This window comes from Channa argus, chromosome 1 (assembly GCF_033026475.1).
Source record: "Channa argus isolate prfri chromosome 1, Channa argus male v1.0, whole genome shotgun sequence".
Classification (NCBI taxonomy): domain Eukaryota; kingdom Metazoa; phylum Chordata; class Actinopteri; order Anabantiformes; family Channidae; genus Channa; species Channa argus.
The window spans coordinates 9490095-9513611 of NC_090197.1; the positions used below are offsets into that span (position 1 = coordinate 9490095).

At 40.1% G+C, this 23517-nt stretch overlaps 2 protein-coding genes across 4 annotated transcripts; one reads left to right on the plus strand and one right to left on the minus strand.

The window, feature by feature from the left end:
- The first annotated feature begins 165 nt into the window (after nucleotides 1-165).
- Nucleotides 166-4776, plus strand: LOC137111839 (free fatty acid receptor 3-like). Its single transcript, XM_067495130.1, has 2 exons — nucleotides 166-363; nucleotides 2273-4776. Exon 2 carries the CDS (start codon nucleotides 2313-2315, stop codon nucleotides 3264-3266), a length of 954 nt encoding a protein of 317 aa, XP_067351231.1. The 5' UTR covers nucleotides 166-363; nucleotides 2273-2312; the 3' UTR covers nucleotides 3267-4776.
- Nucleotides 4770-22994, minus strand: ago3b (argonaute RISC catalytic component 3b). 3 transcript variants are annotated; one of them, XM_067495095.1, is made up of 20 exons: nucleotides 22822-22994; nucleotides 22365-22642; nucleotides 18625-18796; nucleotides 18291-18411; nucleotides 17956-18164; nucleotides 16929-17065; nucleotides 16136-16270; nucleotides 15811-15898; nucleotides 15565-15712; nucleotides 15037-15156; nucleotides 14805-14948; nucleotides 12930-13063; nucleotides 11933-12117; nucleotides 11612-11771; nucleotides 11257-11347; nucleotides 10915-11109; nucleotides 10480-10614; nucleotides 10173-10274; nucleotides 8836-9035; nucleotides 4770-8624 (listed from the first exon to the last, which is right to left on the minus strand). In XM_067495095.1, exons 2-20 carry the CDS (start codon nucleotides 22381-22383, stop codon nucleotides 8516-8518), a joined length of 2604 nt encoding a protein of 867 aa, XP_067351196.1. In that variant the 5' UTR covers nucleotides 22384-22642; nucleotides 22822-22994; the 3' UTR covers nucleotides 4770-8515. The 3 variants fall into 3 exon arrangements, with proteins under 3 accessions (XP_067351196.1, XP_067351188.1, XP_067351204.1); XM_067495087.1 differs by having other exon boundaries at nucleotides 22365-22646; XM_067495103.1 differs by lacking the exons at nucleotides 22365-22642; nucleotides 22822-22994 and having other exon boundaries at nucleotides 18666-18793.
- Between the last annotated feature and the right edge of the window lie 523 nt (nucleotides 22995-23517).

Sequence of the window (23517 nt, forward strand, 5' to 3'; positions counted from 1 at the left end):
TTCGTCCTCCTTTGTGTCGTCATTTTCTTGAGCATTGTTGTGTTACAAAATAAAAGTCCCAGTTTTCTCAATGGGAACCTGGATGGAGTGAAGGTGTGAGGCTTTTATGCTCTGCCCTCTAGCGGCCACTGCACACAGACAAAGAGGGTTGCCAGGAGATGATGTTTGGATAACGTCCAAGAGCTTATTAAATTTCTGATATTGGAGGTGAGATACTGTGGCACATGCTCTGCAGAACCAGCTTATTAGGTGCAGTCTTGTGACGTGATCAAACAGTCTGCTTCCAGGAGGCAAAGCATGCTGCAGCACCAGACAGGACAGTCACGCAGAGATGGAGACACTCGTCTTTCAAATTTGACACAGGTGAGGTAATCACACTTTAGATTTGTTACTCTCCAAATTATAATTTTTACTTCGGTTCAGCAGCTTGGATGGAGCGACTGAATATCCATATTTTACCTGTTGTTTTAGTTTGTTTGGTAGTTTCAAAGCATCACTTTTGATGACGTTTTGTATATTTTTGACATGTTTAGTTTAGCCATAATTACTTTAAAGTGTGTGACTGGTGATTCACTGTATTTTTATTATTGTCAACAAATTCCATGAAAAATACTGTCATTGTCATTGTTACAGCCTATTTGTGTGTTTAAATACATTTATTATGAGGAAAACCACTGGTTTAATATTCCTTCATTTATATTTTTATATATATTTCATTTATCTTTCTCAGTGTGTTACACTGTTACATTGTCCTGTTATTTTAACAATTAATTCAAACTTAAATGGTTACTTGTTCCTCTGATACCAAAACTGGTGCATCTCTTGAAATAGATGGAGAAGGATAATAATAACAACAACAACAACAACAACAACAACAACAACAATAATAATAATAATAACCAGTGAATTTGATGTTGATGTCCTAAAAAGTGTTTATATGTTTATGATAACTTCCTCTCAACCTGGACTTTGTCTCTCTATAACTAGGCCACCTGGCTTTATCCTCTACTTGTACCATGGCCTCTACAAGTGACAAACTATTTTTTAAAATTAATTTTAATTCTGTCTGAAAGAGTTTTGCTTAGTGTCCATATTTTGTCCAAAAGTATTTGGTCTTTTTGGGACCTGTTCTTGTACGTCTGCTGAAGGGACCCGTGTGTTTCCAGAGGCAGAGTGGACGGAAACTGTGTTGTTTGGGATTTCCAGACAAGAACAACAGATAATAATACCAGATTGATGTTTTGTTGACATAGGCAGCTGAAGGCTTTGTATGTTGATCTGTCAGCTTTGTCAATTTGCATTTATTTACTTGTGATAAAGTGATATTGTTCAGAAGTATTATTCAAAAGACCTCTCGGAAGAAGCTCATTTATAATCTGCACTTAAGTCCTTTAGCATTTCAGAAACAAGTGTCTTTATTATTTTAATTTCCAAAGGAAAAAATGATTCGAGTAAGGGCTCCTTACCTGTACAGGTAAATTAGAATATCGGCTCAAGTAAGTTTTGTTTTCGGAGCTTCAGATTAGTTTTGCTGTGCGAATGCTGTGTCCTAATGGGTATTATTTAACAAAGGTGCATCACATGCTAACGTGCTCAGAATAAGAATTTTTAGCAAACATGTTTAGCAGATCTGCTGTTTAAGTTGTGAGAGAAAAACACCAGAAAGTCAGGGATGGAAGAAAACTTTTAGTAGTTTTACGTGGTGATTTCGAGAACTGAGGAAACTGCTTCCCAAACATCCATTATAGTCACCACCTACAGTAAGTAATAGTCCACAAAGGTCACAATGTTGAGGGGCCAAGGATTCAGCTAAAGCTTCAAATCCAACCTGAAAACCATCTTAAATATAATCGAATAAATGTAATAAAATGTATAACTTAGTGTGAGCTCATCCAGTAGTTGTTGAGACATTACACTCAAAATCAAACATGTCAACACGGTGGTGCCACTAGAGGAAAGTCAGGCGATGACCAAGGTCACAAGGGTTCATCCTCTGGGGACTGCAACTGTCTTTAAATAATGGTTATAATTCTAAATAATTTTTCAAATAGTTGCTGAGTTATTTCAATCTGGAAAAGAGGTGGACCCACTGACATTTCCAGCTCCGGAGCCAAACCTGTTGCGTGACTGAAAATGAGCAAAAACATCTGAAATTTTCCACAAAATCAGAAATTCAATAGAAACGTTCATCTTAAGTGTCACTAATGAACAATTCAACAAAAACAGACTTTAATTCTTTGCTTCAATGAAACGTTCATTTCCTTTGTTTTAGTGCCCAGTTTGAGAGTCCGTCCCTGGTGTGAGTTGCCACCATGGTGTGCAGTCGCCTCTTGCTGTCTGTCTACATCTTCACCTTCCTGACGGGGGTCCCCACTAACATCCTGGCCTTCTGCACCTTCTGTCGCAAGGTGCGCCACAGGGCAGCCCCCATAGACGTCCTTCTCTTGAACCTCACCATCTCTGACCTCATCTTTCTGGCTGCCCTGCCCTTCAAAATGAAGGAGGCTCAAGACAACATGACCTGGACGATGCTCTACAATCTGTGTCCCTTCAGTAGTTTCATCTTCTATGTCACCATCTACAACAGCACCCTGCTCCTCACAGCAGTGAGCGTTGAGCGCTACCTGGGGGTGGCCTACCCCCTCAGGTACGCCCTGTGTCGCAGGCCTCGCTACGCTGTGTTGGCCAGTATCATGTTTTGGCTGCTGACCTCTGCCAACCTCAGCTTCGTCTACATCATGCCCTACTTCCAGTGGGGCAAAGAAAGTTCCAATGTCGCGCCTTCCACCTGCTACCTGAATTTCAGTTCTGAGGAGCTCCACATCCTGCTGCCGGTCCGCTTGGAGCTCTTTGTTGTCCTCTTTTGCATCCCCTTTCTCACCTCCTGCTTCTGCTACATCAACTTCATACTTATTCTGTCACGCCTCCCGAACATCAGCAGGCGCAGGAGGCTGCGTGCCATTGGGCTCGCGCTCGGCACCCTGGCAGTCTTCACTGTCTGTTTTGGACCGTACAACGCCTCCCACGTGGTAGGGTACATCCACGATGGCAGTGAGAGCTGGAGGATCGAGGCACTGCTCTGCAGCACCCTCAACGCCTGCATAGATCCGTTCATCTTCTACTTCTCCTCAGCGGCAGTCAGGACCATGTTGAAACACTGCTTCAGGAACATCATGGCAAAAGTGCACATCCTGAACTGTGGGGGAGCTCCCCGGGGCCCCAACCAGAGGCCCTCTGAAAAATACAAAGAAGCAAGCCCACCCTGAAACTTCTGATTAAGTAACCCATTTTTGAGGAAGCGCGTTTCTTTCTTTCAGGCAAAAACTGGAAAAAATGAAAGCTTGGAAATTGTTATTCCACTCAAAGCAATGAAAGGCTGATCTGTGGCACCAGATGAGCACGTACCTGCTACGGGTGCTCCAATCTTTTACTGGGACGTTCAGTGTTTGTGTCTGCTAATTTAGACTTTGTGTTTCATAAAAAAAAATCAAATAACATCTTCAATTAAGAGTTGTTCCTATCGACAATGATTCTGATCTCTTAATAGATCCTTTGTAAATGTTGTGAGCCCAATGTTAAGTGTGTAAAAGGTCAGTGCAAATGTCCCTTCACAGTAGGTTTTTAAATAGGTTTCCGTGAACAAACACTGTTTAATCAAAGATAAGCGTTTTATCTGAGCGTGGGTTAAAGCAATTAAAAACCAGGGGATGTAAGACCACATTAGCAGGAAGTGGAAGACTGTGGACCGGTGAGTTAATTTGGAATTACAACCCGAGACAGACCGAAAGTGTAAACACAAAGACTGTACGATGCTGTAATGAACCGCTGTTATAAAGTGTCTTTTGTGGCCTGAGGGGACTTCAAACAGTAAGTGACTGATAAGCATCCACTGCCCATTTCCTCTCAGTAATAATGAAGGCAGCACTCCCATGCAGTTGGAGTGTATGTACACACAGATAACACCCCTTTATAACATCATATTGTACAGTATACTGTTCGGGTTGGCTCAGAAGTACACGTTGTTCCTTTTATTAGTTTAGTCTGCACACGCACAATGTGCAAAAAGTTAAAGTAAAGTTGGCTGCAGGGCCAAGTTTATTCCGAATGCTGCACCTGTGCTGTCAAATCAATGAAGTTGTTTTCTTAATTAGGCTTCGTTTGCCTCTCAGGGTCACTGTATTTAAAACATACAAACAAAAAAGGGGGGAAATTAAGGACATCTTAAGCTTTTTCTAATTCATTTTCTAATTTGAGGAGAGTCAGTTTGGTTAAAAATACTAGATGAATTGTTTAGGAGTTAGTTTTTCCCTTTCTTTTATTTTTAAATTCATAGGAAACTATTTTAAGGGCTCAAAAGTAAATAGACAATCACCTGCTCAGCTGTTTGTTATTCCCTCAGGTGTGCGTTTTTCCCTCGGTTCATTTACAAGTTTGCATCTGGAATCTGTTGTTTTTAGATGTTAATACAGTCTAAAGTACCGAACAAGCCATCTTTAGGCTCAAAAACCAAAAGACGCCGATCAGAGAGAGCAAAAATGAACAACTAACAGTTCCGAAAACCAACCAAAACATCTGTGGTGAATGACACAAGAATTCTGTCCTGACTACACTCGACCACATCAACAGCACCGTTCAAGTTTGGGGAGAAGATCAAGAGACGATGTCAGAGTAAGTACAGAGTTTATCACAAGATGTGAATCACATGTCCAATGCTGAAAAAAATTTGTACTTTCTGTGAGAATTGTTAAAACATCAAAAACAAACTCACATTTTATACATAGAGTATTTATTTAAAAAAAATTAAATACAACAAACAAATAGAAAGTCTCAACTTTAGACCAGGATCAGATGAGTGTTAAGACAAAAAAAGGCCTTGACATACAGCTACACTTCTAAAAGTGCTGCAACTTTATAATCAGGCAAAAAACAAACAAAAGCACAATAATATCCTATGAAAACAAAAGACATTTCTAATTTATTTTTTTTGAGTATGATAAGCAGCCGACCTTAGAGGTGCCTTAAACGTGTATTTTTGTGGGGAATCACTAAACGGGAGTCGGGCACAACTCAACTAAGAAATAATTCCAAATCTGTAAACAACTAAATTTCACATTAGACAAGTTGAACCGTTAAGGGGTTTGACGGCAACATGTGAACACACAGAGGGGAAGCTGGACAAAGTGATTGCACAGAAACTTTAAAACCGTTTCATTATTGCCATTGGAGGAAAAAAATAAAATAAACATTTGCAGGCAGTAGAATAAAGGATCATGTCCTTATAGAAATAAAGATAAATATATTGTGCTACATAACGTCTACACTACTGCTCTATAGTACCTTTGGAGTCGGGAGTGTTCCCTTATTTTCTGTATAAAAACTTGTTTCTGGGTTGTGTTCGAGAGTGTCCGACGTCCACTAATCTGATCCCCACAGGTCCTGTCAGCTCCACAGACTGATCAGTTCTGCATATTTTGTGTTCTTGGCATATGACATACATACACAAATAAATACATATACAGTCACGCTTTACAATATTGCCATGCATCAATATATACTATATCAATGTAGACTCAGGGCACAGTGCCCCTTCTGAATGTTGAGATTTCTTTGAGTTGCTCATTTTCTTCCCCCAGCACCATCAGGAAAGGCACAATCTGTTAGCGGACAAATCAGTCCGAGGATTAACTTTTAACCCTCCTCCTTTTTTCCCCGTTTTGCCAAAGATTAAAAAAAAAAAAAAAAAAACACTTTGATGCAGTTTGTAGCACATGCACTGACAAGTGTTGTACGCTCAGAATCTTAGTCTATAATCGAGACTATGCGCTGATGGTTCATATACATGGCTAAACAACCTCCAACAGTCTCTACAAAGCAGTTCAATGCAGCAAACAAACCAGTTTTGCAGACATAAGTTTTGCATTAGTAAAAATGCAAAAAAGATCACAGACCAATATGATTATTAAATGCCATATTTCAATACAGCTGTCACACTTCAGCGTCAAATAGTACTTTGTTACAAAAAATAAGGGGTGTGTGCGCATTACATTAGTATCTTTAACTATAAATATATCTCCATATACACTTAAAAAATTACTATTTTTTTTAATTTGTGGGAAAAAAAAGGCATCTGTAGCCCTGCCAACAGGCTTTAGAGATCGATTTACATACGAGATATTAGAAAAGGAAAAGGGTTTTCCACAATAAGGGTCTATAAATCCAAAACAAGTAGAACACTAGCAAACGAACAATCATGCCCATGACGATCACAACAATTCAAGTAAAAATCAGATGCTGGTAATGTCTAATTTTTTTATGTGACAGAAAAGGACATTTTCATAATTGGAAAATGTTTTCCTATTTCCCATTTGAAAACCAAACTTTAAACAACAAATAATATAAACAAGCACAACTTACTTCTCAGTATCTCAACTATAACCACATGCATTTCTTTTAGTGCAGTTACCTACCACATCATCCCAACCTTTATAATTTGTTTTAACTACATGCATCTGATGAAATATTAAAATGTCTTCTTATAGCAGCTCTGACAACATGTGGCTAGTCCAGTACTGACACAGTAACAACCAAGCCCAGAAACCGTCTAAACACAACCAGGTAGGGCTGCAACTAATGATTATCTGTATGTGTAAAAATGTCAAAAAAGTGATTTACAACTTGAGCCTAAAGACATGTCTTTCTTCAGATGTCTTGTTTTGACTGACCAACAGCCCAAAGTCAAAGACATTTAACTGACCAAAACGAATTGGACAACACCTACATTTTATTAAAACTTAGCTTTTCATGATTTCAAACAACTCAACGACTGTCAACACAGTCACTTTTAAATCATTGCTGCTCTGTGGTAAATATTCTGAAATTTGAATAACAGGAATGCTGTGACTGTGAGAGTACAAACTATGAGTCCTACCACTGCACCGTGTGAGGACACACAACAGAGGCTGGGTGTTAACACCTGGATACTCTTCTGTGTGTGATTTCTTTTATATTTTGTTTTCATTAAAAGTTACTAAACATAACACAATAGGGGACAAAATTAGCTACGATCATTATTTTGATATTTGTATTTCATCAATACTTTTGTTTTATCTGTGATCATCAACTACATATTTTAATTTGTCACATCTACTGATGCTGGTACTCTCCTACAAAAGCACATCTTCAATATTCATAAGCAAGCAAAGCTTGTTAGGTAGGTACAACCGTATCTTTTTTTACTTATGATGAGAAAACAAAGCGTTAGAAAATAACCACACTTGGCCTGTGCTCAGATCAACCACAGCTCTTTGTGCTGTGCGGGTCGGGCAGTGCAGCATTTTACTGAGAACTGAACACGTGTTGACAGAGGCACTGAAATCAACATGCAAATCAAACCCTTCCATCTCACAGAAAGCTCACTCTTTCACCAAATCAGGCACTTAGGTTATTCTCTCCACAAAGACCATCCGACCTCATGACTGATCCTACTCGTTCATGAGAATGTCAAAGCACACAAATACTCATAGAAAGCACTTCTTTCTGAACCTGCTCTCTGCATTAACACCTTATTGCACCGAAGGAGTTCTCAACAAATGAATTGTTCAGTTTCTTAAATAAAAAAAATAATAAATGGGGGAAAATATATATTTATCAAGATTTGTGTTCATCACATGATATGATATGATATCCACTCTGTTCCAAGTCAAAGACAAACAAACAAAAAAAATTACTTATAAATAGCAACAGGAGTAAAACGCAGTAGAAAAGAAGACACTGTACCAAGCTGAACTAAAATGAGAGAAGTTTAAAATTGTCCATTCCGTGGCCTTGGCCTCGATTAACAGTCATCTGTATGCACCTTGCCTCACCGTAAGGCAACAAACAACACACAATATCTCAAAGAACAACTGTATGCTGTTGTGTAAAAAATAATATAAAAAAGATTTCATTCAGCGTCTTTGTTGGTTAAGTACAGTGTCACAATTCTTATTTGTGGCTCAGTGACTGTGAGGAACCACTGGCTTAAAGGGAGAAACAAGTGTAACTGTGAAGCGACCCCACCATTCGATAAATAAACGGGCAAGGCTTTTGTTTTACAAGCTTACTCAACTGCCATATTGCCACGGTCATCTTAATTTGCTTAATGGACAAACAACATGCAATATCTAGAAAGCTGAAAACACACAAACAAACATGTTAAACCATCTATAATATGTAAACCAGTGATGTTAGGGCTCAATGTGAGGCTGCTGAGCAGGTCAGATCGTCACTGGTTCTGTATCAAAACAAACTAAATCTGTTTAATATTCCTGGGTGCTCAGCAGATGTGCAGGACAATATGAGCCATGGGCACAAATGACTGGCTGTTCCAAATTGCATAAAGTAGCTGTGACTCCTCTTCAGCTCGTTGTGCCCTTAAATCAGCCGCTGTGGAGCTCCAGAGACCAAAGCTGCACCACTGCAGTGTCGCTCTGCAAGTCGGGACACCAAGACTGGCTCTGAAAAGCGGAGGGGGGGTTCAGGCAAAATACATGGTCCTCATCGTGTCGTGGTGGATCTGAACAGCCTTGGCCCAAGCTAGAGGGTCCCTGCCATTACTCTGCCCTGAGACGTGGCTGCCCTCAGCGCTGTGAGCAGGAAAAGAACAAAGAAACAAATTATAACAGTAAGAGACTTGGGCTTGAATTAACAAACTTGTGTTTTGGGGGGGGAGGGGGGCGGGCTGTCTTTCTTGTGAACATTCAGCATCCTTACAACACCTTCTAGACATATCCAGGTTGACGAGCACATTTATAGGCAACACAAACTAGTTGATAAAGCTACGAGACTTTCCCCTACCTATCGTGCTCTTTGTCGACCAGGTGATAGCGCGCACGGAAGGCCACCAAGTGGGCATAGTAAGCTGGTGCGGGGATGGAGACTGAGCGTGTACATCGGACGTAGGTGTGGCACAGCTGGTAGGTGAGGAGCTGAAACTCATCAGCAGTGAAAAAGTTGTCATCCCACAGAACGTGGTAGTGGGATGGCCGACTCGTACCCTGGAGAGGGGAGAGCACATAATTGCATTCCAGAGAAAACAGCTTCATGCAGAGAGGACAAACAATGAGTGACTAAAATTAGGTGAAGCGAGGAGGCACCATTGTTTAAAAAAATTTAATAAAAATAGACATTCTTTCTCCAAACATTCCTTCAATTTCTACTAATTTCTACTAAATTATATTTTATATACATTTGCAAAGCAAATGCAACTTCTACCACGACCAGCACTGAGGCTCGGGATTGGCTGTTGGGGGTTCAGTGTCTTGCCCAGGGACACTTCAAAATGTGGTCGGGAAGAGAGGGTGTGAACCTATGGCTGGCCACTCAACACACTGAGCCCTATGTAATGCATAAATTTTGCAAAATTTTTTATTTTATCTATAGGAACATTAGCTGCATCTGGTTAGCGAGCAGATGAAGACCTGCTTTAACTGAATCAACCACATGAACGTAATGTGGTGCTGCATAAATACCGAGTGATAACATTACTAAACTGATGACATAATGTGTTGTATTACTTGAGTACTATGGAAAATAATGTTATTACAAAAGGAATGGAATGTGTTAATGCCAATATTAGTTTTGTCAATTGATGAAAAACAACGTAGTGAGCTGCTCAATACTCAGTAAACCATGTTATAGGTACTGAGAATACTTTGTTGCCTGCTCACCTGATCACTAATTCAGAATAAACAGCCATGTTTTAATCAAGTAAATTAAGTCCATTTTTAAAATCACATGTCTATAAAAGTGTAGTTTTGTTTCTCAACATTGTTTGTTTTACAAGCTTTACTTTAAAGTCTCTTTCACATATGAACTTCAGAGAATATCTAGAGAATCGGGTCTGGATGTTCTCTGGGCAAGTGGTGGTGCCTGGGTAGAGCATGTAGGGGGCAGAACAGGGGGAAAAAGTATGCTATGAAAATCACAGTGTTTTGTTTACAGCACATCAAAGATCGAGTCTTGTGCTTTTCCCTTATTTCATGCACATAATGTCTGGGCCAACTAACTCAGATGTCTGTGATCTCACATACCCCCCCTCAGGATGATTTCTACACAAACATACCAGTGCATGTCTGAAATGGGCTTAAGATGGGCAGAACAGTAACAACATAGGCCTGCTCTTCAAGGTTTACCTGGATTCCAGCATGGCTGCAGAGGTAGAAGTCAAACTCGTAGGGGTGGGTGATGTCTGTGTCCACTGTGGTGCCAGCAGGAATGTTTCCACTTCGTCCAACCTACAGGGAAATTTAAGGAAGATTGAAGGTAAACAAAGTGATGCACAAAACATCATTTAAATGGGACCAGTGGTTTACAGGACCGACCGGTGATAATGGTCTTAAACTTCCTTTTTACAAGATATTGGTTCATACTTTTTAATCCCATTAACCAGCATAACTACAGGTCAGACAGTATTGGACCGTAATATTTTTCGCTGCTCACCCGCTCGTTGCGATCTGCACAAAACAGACGTGTGTGATGGCGTTTCTGTACAACAATGTAGGTAATCCCCGGCTGATATTCTTTCTCTAGACTGATGCAAGCCTCTCTGATAGCCAGCAGCTCATAGTACAGCACCTTGTAGAAAAACATACAGTTAGTATTGAGAAAAGCATTTATGTGTCGTAAAGTCATGATTTTGTAAATCTTGTAAAGTATCTTGTAAATTCAGGATCTGATCATCTGTATAGCCGAACAGTTTTAAGCAAGTATAATTAGAACATCCTGCAATGAAGAGTGACAATCATGTGCCTTTACACAAAAGAAACACTTTCTGGTTTTTGCTGCCTGAGTTTTTTCAAAAGGTGAGACTTAATTTATCAAAAACCTCAAAACCTTGTCAAACAAAAAAAGAAAAAAGAAAAAAAAGGGAGCAACCTGTCTGAACTGGCCCTCTGACACTCCATCCCTGTAGAAGATGATCCTGGTTGGCTTGTAGCGGGTGGATTTGTAGAACTGGATCAAAAGCTCTCGTATCATCGAGGTCAAGTCCTGGATGATCTCCTGTCTCGGCCTCTGAACTCGCACTGTGGCACAGTACCTGCTGGGGTGGGCATCCATACTGCCAACCACCTGTAGATAAGGAGCAGTGGGCTTACACTGAGCACTAGCATCAAATGACTGTTTGTAAGTCAAGGATTTCAGGATGATAAACTGAATGCTGTGGGCATGTGAACCCAAATTGTCAGCAAAGTGCTTTAATCTGAAGTACAGTCTTACCGCTGCAATAGATGGCTTCTTCCCATCTCCTGCCGGAGGATGAGTAACATCTGCCCCGAGAAAAATAACAGGCTGCTGGAACACAGAGGGCCTGGTTGGATGAGGAGAGAAGACAATTATCTAGCAGCCAGTCACGCAGTGGGACAATTTGTCTGACATCATATTTGTTTATTTATTTACTTTGTTTCACCGAGGCAACTTTAAGAGATTAAAATTCTCTTTTTCAAAGATGATCTGAGTCGGGAGTTTCAAAAAGGTGAGTAAACAAAAAGTAAACAAAATTTTATTTACACACTTTAATTATACTGTGTGATTTAAAAAACATATTATTTTATTTGGAGTCTTTTGATTTTACCGTTGGTTTGGAACCAGGATGTTGTTGATTCCTCCCAGTTTAACATTGATCTTGAGGCAGAGGTTGGAGAGGGTCTGAGGGGATGTCTTCATCACGTTCTTTACCTGGACACATTGGGTGGCCATGCCAAGTAGAGTGTCTCCCACCCGCTTCACCTCAGCTGTGGGTCAGAGATTGGATTGTACTTTAATTACGTTATAGACTTAAATGCATCACAAACCTGGCTACTTAATGTACTTTGTGTCGTCTTCATAAAGGGAAGTAAGTGATTTCAAAAATAGTATTTGGTTTAGAATGTTTTTTATTTTTATTTTTTGGTACCATAAACAGGTGTTTTGCCAGGCAGAATTACAATGATGAGCTGCAGTCCAGCATAGGTGTTCTTCAGGTGTCTGAACATTGGCTCCACACTGTCGGCTCCCTGGGCATATTTACAGAAGCATGGTTGACCTTGGATTGGCATCCCAGCATCCTTTGAGATTTTCCGCAGCTGGTCTGTGAAGATCCTGAATAGAAAAAAGCAAATTAAATTTAAATTAAATTACATTTTAAAATAAAAAGCAGTATATGATAGAAAGATCATACATCATAATGTAGAGTACAGTTATCAAAATAACCACACTCTTTATATGTATAAAGGAAAAGTGAGGGCTTTCAAATATTTATCACCAGCAGAGTTATTGTTTATTACCATTTATGAAGGCTATATACTGTAAGACCTTCTATAAATGGCTAATACTTTCAAGATTAACAGAAACTCTAAAATTGGAAACTAAGATTAGACAGAGAATAAAAGTTGCAACCATTAATGTGTCTACTAATGTGTTTCTTCTAATGCCTGATTTTCTTCATTGGTTATTTGAATTTGCAAAAAACCATTACATCTCCTTTAATTCATGCTTTTCCAGGTGTCTTACTACCCTTATGATGATTAACTAAATGTCCATCCATCCATCATCTTTAACTACTGATCCTGTTTAGGGTCATGGGGGGGGAAACTCATCCCTATTTTCACAGGGTGAGAGGTAGGGTACACCCTGGACAGATTGCCAATCTATCTCAGGGGCAATATCTGAATCTTAATCAATAAGTATTTAGAGTCAAGAATTAACCGATAATGCATGTGGGAGGAACCTGGAGTACCCAGAGGAAACCCACGCAAGCAAATGGAGAACATGCAAACTTGCACATAGAAAGGCTGCAGCCGGCAAGTGGTTTCAAAGTGGGGGACCTTCAAGCTTTGAGGTGGCAGCCCCTAACTACTCCACCACTGTACTGCCCAATTAACTAGAAAGCAACATCATTTTTGTGAGCTCACTTGAGGATATCTTCTCTGCACTGCCTCTGTGTAGCAAAGCAGGCAATGGCCCACATCTTGATCTCCACGCCAGTGTGGAACTGCTTTCCCCTCATGTCCCACACCCCGTGGCTGGGTGTGGCCACCGTGCGGTTCTGCAATGACAGTGCAGGGTTGATCTGCTGGGGCTGGCAGTCACACAGACACATACTGACAGTATATAGACACAGATAATGCATGGATTTAAATGTTCTAATGATTTAAGCAGTGGATAGGATTTAAAGATTTAAAGAGACCAGGTGGAAAGGTAGCAAGGCTTGAAGCTTAGGAGCAGGGTTCAAGTTGTTTTACCATGGGTCAGATAGGAAGAGAAATGGAGTAGGAGTTATCCTGAAAGAGGAGTTTGTGAGGGATGTTCTTTAGGTAAAAAGAGTATCAGACAGGCTGATGAGTCTGAAGCCGGAAATTGAAGGCGTGATGTGAGTTAGAAGAGAAGGAGAAATTCTGGAGTGAGTTAGATGAAGTGATGCAGAGCATCCCCAGAGGTGAGAGAGTAGTGATTGGGACAGATTTCAATGGACATGTAGGTGAAGGGAACAGAGGTGATGAGAATGTGATGGGCAGATTTGGTCTTCAGGACAGGAAGGACAGATGGTGGTAGACTTTGCAAAGAGCATGGAAATGGCTGCAGTGAACACTTTCTTCCAGAGCAAGACAGAATACATGTGTGTGAATGAGAGGGACCCAGGTGGAACGATGAGCTTACAGGGAGCAGAGGTGAAGGAGGTGCAGGACTTTAAGTACTTAGGGTCAACGGTTCAGAGCAACTGAGAGTGGGGAAAAGAGGTGAAGAGGTGAGTGCAGGCAGGTTGGAACGGGTGGAGAAAAGTGTCAGGTGTGTTGTGTGATAAAGGAGTATCAGCGAGAATGAAAGGAAAGATGTTCAAGACGGTGGTGAGACTAGTGATGTTGTTCGGCTTAGAGACAGTGACACTGAAGAAAAGACAGGAGGCAGAGCTGGAGGTAGCAGAGCTTAAGATGTTGAGGTTCTGTTGGGAGTGACGAGGATGGACAGGATCAGGAATGAGGACATCAGAGGGACAGCTCATGTTAGATATTTCGGAGATAAAGTCAGAGAGGCCAGAATGAGGTGGTTTGGACATGTTCAGAGGAGAAACTGTGAATATATCGGTAGAAGGATGCTGAGGTTGGAGCTGTCAGGCAGGAGGTCTAGAGGAGACCAAAGAGGACATTTATGGATGTAGTGAGAGAGGACATGAAGTTAGTTGGTGTGAGAGAAGAGGATGCAGAGGACAGGGTTAGATGGAGGCACATGATTCGCTGTAGTGACCCCTGAAAGGGAACAGCTGAAAGGAGAAGAAGGGTTTATCATGGCATCAGGAATTATCTTTTAAATTTCATCTGTGCTTGTTTGAGTCATTGCTTGACATTGGCTGCATTTCAACATATTTTGTGAAAAGCATAGTTACCCAAGATGAACTTTAAAAATGTACATGTGCCCAAGAATAAAAATGCAAAGCAAATCAAATAAAAATATTCAGAGATAAAAGAGGAGAATAGATGTGAGTGATAGGTGACATGCAGTAATCATAATTGTGAGAATTGTGATACAGTACAATGGACCCACATTAAACACGAGAAAAATAAATCAATGTACAGTTTGTAATCTCAGATCTTCTCCACTAAAAACTTTCAAAATTTGTTATTGAGACAAAAAATTTACACAATGTGGCATGAAAATATCACGTATAGCACAGAACTTCCAAGTCACCACATTAAAATCAGTTTTAAAAAGGAGAAAACCCTGCTGTCTCTGACACACAAACATGTTAAGAACACACATGCATATCAAGCGGAATTTAAAAGGAAAGGTACCATAAAGGGTTCAGAGCTACCCCTGCCGCCATACTGCAGCATGGGGGCAGGCAGGACACGGCCTGTAACCTGAGCCATTTCATCACGAACCCGGAACTGGAACTCCTGGACGAATGGGTCGGCTTCATAATTTGCACTCCGCACCTGACGGAAATCAACAATATTTTTATTCAACAGGGGAAAAAAAAGGCAATCTTCACACAGTATTGTTTATTGTACACTGGAAACACACCAGCCTGCTGATCTCCTCCTGTCTGTCCGGTGCAGAGCGGGCTGTTGCTTTGATCATCGTTGATGTCTGGTTGTCAGTTAGTTTTTTAATACAGCGTTGTCCAGCTACAATGTTGCACACCTGCATGGAAAAAACAAACAAAAAAAAAACAGTAAATCAAATAAATGCTTTTAGAATTTTGTTTTACTGACACCGAGTTAAACACATTTTGTGTTAGAAGCCATGGTTCTAACCAGTCACTAGTTAGTGAAGTTAAAGATAAAGCTTTACTAATTCTGTTTTTGTATTGCTGTGTTGAATGCATACTTTTTATGCCTTTATTTATTTATTTTTTGCAAATGGAGCTACATCCTGTAAGTTTGAATTTAGGGCACCAATTCTATTTTGAAAGTTCTTATTTAGGACAGTCTAAAAGGGTCATTTTTAGTGCAAAACCATTTTGCATTTTTTTTCTTTAATAATTTAACGTCCAAACACAATTCGTCCAGTATTTGGCAGTGGAATCATACGGTTACCATTCATTCTTACCTCCAGGGGCAGGTAGGTATGTTTCTGTTCCTGGCCCACTTGCAAACAAGGCATGTGGGGGTACTTCAGCTGAAGGTTGTACTTCTCTCTGAAGTACTGTGCCACTGTGCGCTCAACTGTCTGACCATTTTCAAGCTGCAATGGAAATCTGTGGATTTAATGTAACAAGACCCACTTCTTAATATAAGCCAATGACAGATTTGAGTGTTTGTTAACAGTAAACAGAGGTGTGATCTGGAAACGTACGTCTGGAGACTGGCAGGGCGCCGTGTAACATTGCAGACTCTGTACTTCCTACGCATGGTTCCACAGTGAGTCACTTCCACTTTAAGACCTGTGAATATGGTGGAAGCCCCAACACGAATAAGCATCAGTAAACTTTAATTGAATTACTTTTGCCTACTGTTCCACAAAATCTAACGACTAACACAATACACAGCAACCAATATCTGGTTGTCTGCAACAAATATCTACGGCAGCTTTCAATGTAGCAGGTCACAAAGTATTAGAGGGGGAGGTTTGTAACTGCGGTGCAGTAAAAACAAGCGGAGGCTGCCTTTTCCTGACATACCTTTGATCTCTTTGGTGAACTTGACTCTGTGGGAGTCCGTGAGTGGGCGGGGCTGCTCGTCAATGTTGTGAATGTCCAGGATCTCGCACATAAACTGGATGACTGGCTGGGCTTTGTAAAAGGCTGTGGCAGACACTGAAATGATACAGGACAAGGACCAATTGTTTTTAAAAAAAAAATGCAACCAACATTGGGGAGGTGGATGAATTTATAGTCTTTAAGCAAAAATGTTACTGAGAAACCCCATCAGGCCATTTAGCCTTGAGTAATATCACAATCATTTAGTAGATGTAAAACAGTGTAGTGAGAGAAGGGAGATCCTAAATCTCAGTTTCCCTTTTGGAATTATTGATATCTAAACTCATCTCACTGCTAACAAACATTTTACATAGATGCGTTTCAAGAAAAAAACACATCACATATTTTAGAATGACATTACACACATTTATTCCTCTGTGTCATTAAAGGTAAAGAAAATGTTTGTCATTATGTATTTTTCAACTGTCTTTCAGAGACTTAGATGAGAAGAATGAAGATTTCATAACTGCTTAACATGACGATACTCTCAGCAACTATTAGCATAAAGACTTAAATCATGGGAAATAATCTAGCCCACTCAGTAGGAAAGCGTAACAGTGTAACAGTCTGGCCCATAACACCCCTTCAATCGCACCTTGTTATGTATGTGATCTTTAGGTTCTAGTAGGTGGGTTGTAGATAGTAGCTGTGCTCTTTTCTGACAGGGGCAGATATATATTAAAAAAATGCCAAGGGTTTCACAATGCTTACTCACCATCAATGTTGAGCATCATTTTCCACATGGCTGGCCGTACTGACTGATGGAAACCAAACCAAACCTCTCTTCCTCCACCTAGCGGATGGTCATAGCCTTTAGGGGAAGAGAAGAAGGATCGCCCAACAGGGGTGTACCTGGTGAGAGCAGGGAGGATACACTGGTGATATAAAGGTTAGGGAAACACAAAAATGTAACTCTGGCTGGAAGTGTGGCATAAGTGAGAGATCTGAAACCCCATGTAGGCTTTTGTATTGTTTAGATTACTGAAAATTATTTGGTAATGTATTCACCAATTTACACTTCCAAAGGTAGATTACATAAAAAGATCTTTGAATCCAAGTTTACTTCAAATCCAATCTGGGCTATAGAAGATAGAAAAATATACCCCCCTGGTCAATTTTAGGGGATGGCATGCACCTAATGTAACAACATTGTAGGTGAAATCTTGTTCTATAAATTACTACACAGTAGCTCCAGGATGCGTGTATACCAGGAAAATAATCTATTTTCAAACAACAGCAAAACATTCTGTTGTCATTCATGACAAATTTCTCCAGACACTTCTATTATTCACTCACATATGTAGACCAATGCAAATGTTCAAAATTATGTGGGTTAATCAGCATATGTGCAATGCATCTCAACCAGGTGCATTTAATTGGCACTTGAAGAGAGCACTTAGTGAGATTAGTGGACCTAAAAATATAGTTGTGGTGTTCATGCTGCAGCCCTTCCTCTCTGCATCTTATACACAGAGCAGATGGTGGGGAGAGTAATGACTCCAAGGTGAGACTTCGCTAACTTTAGTTTCTAGCTTCACTTTCCGTGTATGTTTAATTGATCGGATTAAATAGTTTATCACCACACCTGTCAAACAAGTAAAACTCTAATAACCATAATATTAGCTCTACCCACATGGTAATCACAGCGAGCTAATGCCTAATTTAATGGAAAACCTATATTGACTAACTTTTAGTTCATTTGGGAAACAAATGTCTGCATATGGCTAGATAAGGGAGCTCACTTCATAGAGGGCAAATGTCGAAGGACAACATCCACAGCGTGAACAGGATTGGTGCTGAGGGGTTTCTCAAGGTCCACTGGTTCAGGGACACCTTGTCCTGTCAAGACATCGTGCAGCATGTGCCAGCTGACCAACGATACAAATCTAATGGTGACTTTAAACGGGCGATCCTTCCCACCTTCCCCTGGCAGCGTGACATCCAGATCAACCTGAGGAGCAAAACACGGTATACTTTAGCTACTCCATTCATGATGCAAATCATGTGTTTCAAGCCCTTGTAAAATACTGGTGTAACAAACGTTTTACGTAAGAATTTCTTTAGCTATGAGCCTTACCCCACTGGTAGCGACGGGAATCGGGTTTGCAGTGTAAAGGTTTTTCTTCCCATCGTAAACTGGCAGACGACCACCAAAGATGGTCACCTTGAAATGCTGAACCATGGAGTCCACCACTTCCCTTGAAAGAGCATGATGTAAAGATGCATTACTACCCAATGATGCATACTCTCATCTTAAACAACTCAATGACCAGTTCAGGGCATTACATTTTAAGAAAGTGAGATGTTGCTCTCTGAAAGCTTTACGTTGTCCAACATTCCTGTCAGTCCTGCTAGGTCTGATTAACTGAGACAAGCTCACGGCTTAAACCAGTTTCAGTCTTTACTGTTACCTGTTGACTCTGCGAGGACATTTATCAGGCATGATGTCTACCTCATAAAGGTAGACGTCAATCTTGGGGATCTCCACCTGGAAGCAGTTTGCCAAAAGCTTGATAGGCTTCCCAATGCTGCCATAACCAGGTCGCCGTGGCAATGAAAACAAAGCTTGGGCTCCAGCCGCTCCTGCAAAAACACAAGTACATAAATATGAACAACTGTTTACATTGCAAACCTGCTTGCTTATTATAATAAAACTATTGCAATGGTAACCCCCCCATAGATTAAATCATTGTTTTGTTGTTTATATTCTGGTTCTGTGTTCTCATCAATACTGCTATTTGCAGAAAAATTGCTCTACAAAAACACAAAACTCTGTACAGTCAGTACTGTATGTATCATTTTTTTGGATAGGTATGCCATTATTTTACCCATATACACAGACGTTACCCTCAAATGTCCAATCAGACGGTCACAGAAAGCAAATCAGTGATGTTGATCGCATAGACTTAACACATCCATCTTTACACTCAATAATAGTATACAAAGCACAAACAAATAGAGGGGAACAAAAAAATTACAAATATTACAAAATGTAAAGATAATGCCCACTATAACATGGATACATCTATTATAAGGAAAGTACTACATTAATGGTTGCTATAAGTAGCTTCTAATCAAAAAAAGAGCATGCGTTCAACAAGTAAAATGCTCAATTACAGGGAAAGGTTATTAAAGAAAAAGTAACTTTTTTCTTAATTAATTTTCACATTTTCATTTGTCAATTCTAGGATGCCACACCTGGGGCAGGTAATAATCAAACCAGCAACAACCCTGTGTATATATACCTGCTCAACACTAAACAGACAAAAAATTTTAAATGCTACACAAATATTGGATTGATCAACCACAAGCACTTAACACAACCAACTATGATGAAGTCATCACGGGAGTTTCAGTGATGACTTCATCATAGTTGGTTGTGTTAAGTTCACAAAATCAACTTGAAAAGGTGACAATATGTTGAGCACATATTCGTAGCTTTTTGCATTTTCCCCAAGGGTATATACACACAAAAATGAAACTAAGGAATGTTGGTTAAATGACAAAAAAAAATACTGGCTCATCATTTCAGTTGTATAACATTAAGAGTTTTCACTATGATAAAATTGAATTTTCATGTTTAGTCGGAGCAGGTTTTCTGGTGTATTTCTTGGTGCTTTTGTAACATTACTGGCAGACATGGCCACAAAATTCAGTCTTTTAAAACCCAACTACCATCTGTTTTTTTTTCTATCTCAATGTCCCATTACAGTTAAAACCCAAAACCAATAACCATAAATGTGTTAAGCTCTTTCAAACAACCTATGAAGAAAAAGACAAACCAGAGGAAGGAAGTGGTTCTTAAAGAGGAAAGAGCAGATGGTGCGTGCTGGGACTGAAGATGATCAGGGATGTTAAACATTGCCCCATATTAAACTGACAAAACTGAAACAAAAGGGGCCGACAGAGTTTGTCCCACGACAATCTGATAATGACCTTGTAAAAGGTTAGAGTTGGGTGACATTTTGAATAAAGACCAGTTCAGCGGTCACAGATTCTTTTCTTGATCGACATGGCCTTTGCGAGGGGGGAGGAGATGTAGGCGGATGACACAGCACATCAATTTGACACTAATTTTCATAAATGTCAAACTGGAAAGTACTCGGTGACATCACACAACCACACATTTTCCCTGAATGTGATTCAGAGGATCCACACACATATACAATATGACATAAAGTCTGTACATATGCATAGGGCACAAACTGTTAATAAAACAGTAAGTGAGCTATGTTGTACTATCGAAAAGAAAGTGTGAAAAATATGTTCGGCAGTAATGATTAATGTGGCCATGAAATAGCAGATTAGGTTTGGGTGGAAAATAGTAAACCATTTCAGTTCGCAGCACAGAGCTCCTCTCGTCCAGGTCTAAGCTCAAACTTGCCGTAAGGAGGCATTATTAATGAAAAGACTTCCTGCAGATGCGGCCGCCAGGTTGTTTCCTCCTCTGTGCTGTTCCTATGGCAATGGCTCCCATGTTTCTATGGTTTCTCCATGGCAACTACCGGCAAGCTGACAGGAGGAGGAAAAACACGAGCCGGACTTGAGACAAAAACGCTGTCTTTTATAAATCGGTCTCGAGTTTGATTTTGTGTGTATTTATGTGTGTGTTTGGGGGGCGGCAGCTTCTGCAGCACTAATCCAAAAAACAAAATGAGCAACAATGGAGAGATTAGTGTCCACTCATCAGTCTACTTCATCACATGAATGCATCAGTAACAGTAAAATAATAATTCAATGATTATTATTGCATCATGACATCACTTCACTAACGCTGGAGACTACACATGTGTAAATCATATTCTGTACTTGATGATGATTGATAATTGTCTTAGTTAGTTTAAAGGTAAATAATAGGTGCATTTAAAAGGTAAATGTTATTATTGTAGTTTTTGAATTAATAAATTAAAAATATCTTTAATATACTTTTTAAAAGTACATTTTTAAAATGTGCATTTGTTTGGGATTTCAGCTCCCAAGCAAAATAAAATGTCACCTTTAGCTCTGCATAAATGTGATTGGTCATTTTAAGAGCATTAAGCTAATATAAAGACTTTAAATTATTAATCAATTAGCGAAAAAACAGGTTTTAGATTTTAACTGTAGATTCTTGCATTAAATAATTCCTTTCCAAAATTAGATTAACACAATAGGTGTCAAATGATACAAAAACACAAGAACTGGACAAGATGTTTGCAAGATGAAGATTTAGTAAATCCAGGCCACTCTTGCAGTTCAAACAGTGACCACTACCTTAGAACAGCTCTGTGAAGATGTACAGCCTCCTAAAAGTGGCTGACATAGGTTTACCTGCCTTTTCATGACCCAAAATGTAAATCAATTGTCAAAATAACTTAACAATAATGAAAATTAATAGTTTGTTGTAGCAATATTTTGAATTACTCAAGTGACAACTATCTGATGGTGTAAACATTATCATGGTTTGGCATTAGATCTCAGCCCATAACTTAGATTAAACGTATAACCTAGTGTGAGTAAAGTGTGTCTTTAATAGGGCTTTGTTATAAACGTGCTTACATGGGGGAAACTTGGCGTGGTGGTTGCAGAATGAACCGGGCCTTTTTTCCCCCCTTCCCGTCACCCACCGGCCACAACAATATCCATAAAACACAAGCTGTGGCACACACGTTGTGCCCCTTGGCAACAAAGTGAATTTGCTTTTGCTCTTCAATGCTCTATTGATTTGCAATTAACACAGAAAGCAGTTAGCCGACCAATATTCAATAGTTAGAGTAACTACGGCAGCAGCTGGTGCCCTTCACATGCACACACCACCCTGAACGTGAGCCAGCCTCACTCGGGGTTTCAAACACACCTGACAGGATCACCACCTGCCACTGACAGCCGACGAATACTGACGTAAGCAATAAAAAAGAAAAACCCGTGAGACAGGTTTGCGGTACACACGGAATGGATCAGAATGACCGGCAACAGCGCAGGCGAAAAGTTCTAGCGGTGTCCTGCTTTTACACCAGTTCGGATGATTGTCCGTGAAGACATATGCCACCGAGTTAGATCAATTTAACCCACTTAATGCTCCCAAATATGCAGCCACGCTGTCAAACGTGTGTAGCGACACACAGACTGAAAGTGAGACTGAGAAGCGCAGCACTCAGTTAGGGGAACTCACCTGTTGTTCCGATTTCCATTCATGAGGTCTCTGTCCGGATGACCCGGCTCCTTCTGCTCAACTGTGCCTACGTAGATTAAAAGTGTGACTGTAATTTTAGATCCGTTGGCCGATACGCCGCTCAACGAGTCACCGGATTCTGTCGCTGATGCGGAACGGTGCCGCTTCGGGGTCCCCTCGGCTGGAAGTCCCGGTCCCCTCACCGCAACTGACAGCACCAAGTTGAACAAGTAGCACCTGCGGTTGTCCCTCGAAGACTTCTTTTTTTTTAAAAAAATCTACCTGAAACAAGAACATTATTTTCACAGTTGAAAATGTCTTCAGATAGTTTGGACATAATTCTATAGATTTAGCTGACAGCGTTAGCTGCGGTCGGTAAGCTAACAACATTAGTTAGCTTTAGCCGAACTAGCAACTAACTGAAAACTTCAAACCCAAGACCGACATGAATAGTTACCTCGTCCCTAACAGCGCTCTTCCTTCTAGGAGGGTTTAGCGTGACGGTGTTCGTCTTTAACAAACTAATTCGGGGGGCTTCACTGCCCCAGCGTCCTTCTTGGTTTCGGCGAGAAACCGGTCTGAAATCAGTAGTTACACCGCCCTCTCTGTCCCACTAACGTCGTTAAGTTTTTTTGAATAGAAAATGTGGACTTCCGGAAAGGCTCTGTCAAAACTAGAGCATCATTCCGCGCCATGTGTTGCAAGCCAGATGTTTTAGCATCTGTCCTCCAGAAATGCAAATCTTCCAATTATTACGTTGGGTTCAAATGTTTTTATACACTCTAATAATCAATTCTGGAAAGTCGATCACCCTTAGTAGTAAACCTAGCATAAATAGCCTTTTATAGAGTGAAGGTGGAAACAAAAAGTTTTGCATTTCATTTATTGGAGAGTTAGCCGATACATATTAGTTGCTGTGCAATTTAAGATAGACTACAAACACCATTCTATACTATATGTAAACACTCACCTTCTGACCAGCTTGTAAAATATCAAATAACTCCCACAATGTGCTGTGACAATGAAGCTACATTTAGTTTTGACTTCTAGTTAAATCTACAAGCCCCACTGTTTGGTGCCATGGAGTTCTTATTTTCCCCATGCAAAAACATTAGTTATAAATAATCAAACAATCATAATCATAACTTTGAGT